Source organism: Oratosquilla oratoria, chromosome 10 (assembly GCF_046742065.1).
Source record: "Oratosquilla oratoria isolate Oo_2021 chromosome 10, ASM4674206v1, whole genome shotgun sequence".
Taxonomy (NCBI): domain Eukaryota; kingdom Metazoa; phylum Arthropoda; class Malacostraca; order Stomatopoda; family Squillidae; genus Oratosquilla; species Oratosquilla oratoria.
In genome coordinates, this window is record NC_134786.1 from 14,617,996 (window position 1) to 14,622,322 (window position 4,327).

The 4,327-nt window shown below is 35.0% G+C and overlaps 1 protein-coding gene across 1 annotated transcript; it reads left to right on the forward strand.

Annotated features, from left to right (window-relative positions):
• Window positions 1–708: 708 nt before the first annotated feature.
• LOC143028728 (uncharacterized) lies at window positions 709–1,068 on the forward strand. The gene has a single exon (XM_076191098.1). It carries the CDS (start codon window positions 709–711, stop codon window positions 1,066–1,068), a length of 360 nt encoding a protein of 119 aa, XP_076047213.1.
• The last annotated feature ends 3,259 nt before the right edge of the window (window positions 1,069–4,327 follow it).

Genomic DNA, 4,327 nt, shown 5'->3' on the forward strand with positions numbered 1-4,327 from the left:
TAATATAATATAATATAATATGATATGATGTAATATAACATATTGTGATATAATACATTGTAATATAAAATGATATAATATAATACAATATTACTATAATATAATAAAATATTAATATGATATAATGTAATATAATATGATATAATATGATATAATATGATATAATATGATATAATATAATATAATATAATATAATATAATATAATATAATATAATATAATATAATATAATATGATATAATATAATGTAATATAATATAATATAATATAATATAATATAATATAATATCAATATAATATGATGTAATATAATATAATATAGTATAATATGTCTAACAATTTCAAGCAACCTTTTATCCATCACTGAAACAGTTTCATGGTGTGTGACGTTTACTGAATACCTCTATAGAGTTGTGCTAACTATAGAGGGATTAAGTTAACGTCACACACCAGAAAACTGTTAGAAAGAGTGATGGATAAAAGGTTGAGGGCGGAGACCGAGGTTTGTAGCGAGCAGTTTGGGTTCATGAAAGGCGGAGGAACAATGGATGCAATATTCGCGTTGAGACAGGTAATGGAAAAGTACGAAGAAACGCAAAAGTGTCTGTACTTGACATTTATTGACTTGGAAAAAGCTTATGATCGAGTTCCGAGAAGTGAGGCGTGGCGGAGTATGAGGTCGAAGGGAGTGAGAGAGAAGTATGTCAGGATGACTCAAGACAGGGATGCCAGGGCAAGAGTGAGAAGTGCAGCTGGTACCACAGAGGCTTTCTCCGTGGGAGTTGGACTTCACCAGGTGTCAACTCTTAGCCCCTATTTGTTTAATCTCCTCACTGATGTGCTGGTGGAGGAGGTGACAAAGGAGGCACCATGGAGTATGCTCTTTGCACATGACATAGTGTTCGTATCAGAGAGTCGCGATGAACTGCAGGAGCGGTTGGAACTGTGGAGGGGTTTGTTAGAGGACTATGGGCTGAAGGTGAGTAGACAGAAGACAGAGTACCTGGAGTGCAATGTGACTCAAGAAGGCGACCTCAAAGGTGGAGGCCTTCAAATACCTCGGATCTGATGTAGCGAAGGATGGAGATCTAGAGAAAGAGATTGACTACAGGATCAAGTTGTGTGGAACAATTGGCGGAGAGTATCAGGGGTGCTATGTGACAAAAAGATAAGTGTCAGAGTAAAAGGGAATGTGTACAAGACAGTAGTGAGACGAGTGTTGTTGTACGGAGCGGAGACATGGGCGCTGAAAAAGGTACAAGAGAGGAAGCTGGACGTCGCAGAAATGAGGATGTTGAGGTGGATGTGTGGGATGACGAGGTTGGATAGGATAAAGAATGATAGGATCCGCGGTACTGTGAAAGTAGTGGAGGCGTCGGCGAAAACGCTGGAAAGGAGATTACATTGGTTCGGCCATGTGAAGAGAAGAGATGAAGACTACGTGGGAAGGAGAGTGATGGAGATGGAGGTAGAGGGCAGACGCAGGCGAGGGAGACCCAAGCTTCGCTGGAGGGACAAACTGAGAGAGGACCTTAAGAAGAAACAGCTGGAGGAGGAGCAGATGATGTACCAAAACCAGTGGAAACGACTAGCGAAGAACGGCGACCCCATATGAAAATGGGAAACGTCAACAGGAAAAGAAGAAGAAACAATGGCAAACACCTGTAATCAACCCATGACATATCGGAAGTATGCAATTATATTTTTCTTTGTGGAGTATCTAATACGTTTTGCTATATGAACTTAACATTCTTTGTGAACAATATTATATTCATGTAACAACAATAAATATTCATAACTCTAACATAACTCGAATAAAGTTAGATTTTCCGTAATACTATCAATACGCCTAGAATAAAGAGCGTTGATGTAATCATGACATTTAGATCAGAAAATGGTAGAGAAAAAATGAATAAACGTTAATACATGCATGCAAACAAGCATTCATACATGCATGCATACATATATACATACATCCAGACATGCATACATACATACATACATACATACATACATACATACACACATACATACATACATACATACATACATACATACATATATGCATGCATGCATGCATATAATACATATATACATACATACATACATGCATACATACATACATTCATATATAAATACATATATACATACATACATACACACATATATGCATGCATACATACATACACACATATACATACATATATACATACGTACATACATACACACACACATATATACATACATACATACATACATACATACATACATACATACATACATACATACATACATACATACATACATACATACATACATACATACACACATACATACATACATATACATACATACAATACATACATTAGTACATACATACATATACATACATACAATACATTCATTAATACATACATACATACATACATACATACATACATACATACATACACACATACATATATTCATACATATACAGATACAGACATATACATACATACAATACATACATTAATACATACATACATTAATACATACATACATACATATATACATACATATACTCGTACAGATACATACATACAGTACATACATACATACATATACACATACATGCATACATACATACATACATCCATACATACATACATACATACATACATACATACATACATACATACATACATACATACATATATACATACATGCATACATACATGCATACATACATGCCCAAATATTCACATAGTTTCCTAAAGTCATTACAGTATGTAACTACCCTCATGATGTTAGGAAAACTAAAATTTTTAAGCTATGTCATGTAATAGGCACCCATCATAGACAGCTTTTTTAACATGACATCAGCTATAATTCTTTTTTTTTTCATTCTTTCTTTTATATATTTATCTATATATTAATTTATTTTGTTTTACTTTATTTGTATATTATTATCATTATTTTTATTATTACTTATTTATTTATTTATTTATTTATTTATTTTTTTTTTTTTTTTTTTACTTATTTATCTTTTTTTTCAACATTTCCATCAGGCATTACGGTGCTAATCCTTCCCAGAATTAGGGCCAGACAAGATACATATCTCCTTTTTTCCGAACCCTCCTGCTCCGCCCAGACGCTCTGCCAGGTCACGTCAACACAACACTCCCCAGTGTAGGGAAATTAGCTGTATCGCAAAGACTCAGAATTTTGCCTTAGCGACTGCTTATTATGAAGCAGAGACGATAGCCTTGAGCCATGCCAGACCCTACAAAAGGAGCGACCTGGGTTACGACCTGATAGTTCCCTGAGGTCACTAGACTTAGCTCAATCTCTATTCTAATTCCACTGAGTGTTTATTATGGCGAGCCACCAGACAAGTTGGGTGTCATTGGGACAAATGGAAATTAGCTCCACTGCAAGGACTCGGAACTCTGCCTTAGCAACTGCTTATTATGAAGCAGAGACGATAGGCTTGAGCCATGCCGGACCCTACAAAAAGAATGACCTGGGTAGTTGCCCAAAGGCCACTAGGTCTAGCTCAGTCTCTGTTCTAATTTCACCGAATCTCCAATGTATCTACGTCCTCACCAAGGACCTTCGTTGGAAGCGATCTACATTACAAAAGTTTGAGAATATCATAAAGAAGCTCCATAATTATGACTATGCTTTCATGTTCAACTCGCTGTATACCAAAGAGAATCTACGCTCAAAACATAAGAATATATACACTCTTAACTTCCCTTCGACTGGGATGATCGGGTTGAATTTTTATAGCACATTTTGTACATATTCCATTTTCTCGTTTGTGTGAATATTGACAGTTCATACTATGTAGTTTCGGGAGTTGTCTTTTTAAAGTGTTTAAATCCACGTATTCTATGTTTTCTGTCATACATATACTTCTGATTCCTTTCTTTCTCTTATTACCTAGCTTTCGGCAGCTCTATATCCTCTTACAGTCCAGTCTATAATTTTAACTTAATTCTATACTCTAAGTTTATACTTTTGTTCATCACATTTCCAAGGTTTGTGGCCTCCATACGTATCATTAATATTTATTAATTGAACACAGGTATTTGTACTCGAAAAACTAATCCGCTTCTCCTGAGTCCATATATAGTGTAAACTCCCCTTTTGGCCTACTTTTATGATTTTTGTATTAGCGACATTAATGTTTATCTCATACTTCCTGTAAGATCGTTCTAGCCTTTCAATGTTTAGTATATGTAATTTAAGGATACCTCTTATCACCACATCTACTTAATGTGTTCTTGGAAGCAGTGATGGAAGAGTGTCTAAATGATTATGTGGACACCATAAATACAGAA

What these genes read in the sequence shown, in the direction of transcription:
- LOC143028728 (XM_076191098.1), top strand. Translation starts at nt 709, where the DNA reads ATGACTCAAGACAGGGATGCCAGGGCAAGAGTGAGAAGTGCAGCTGGT.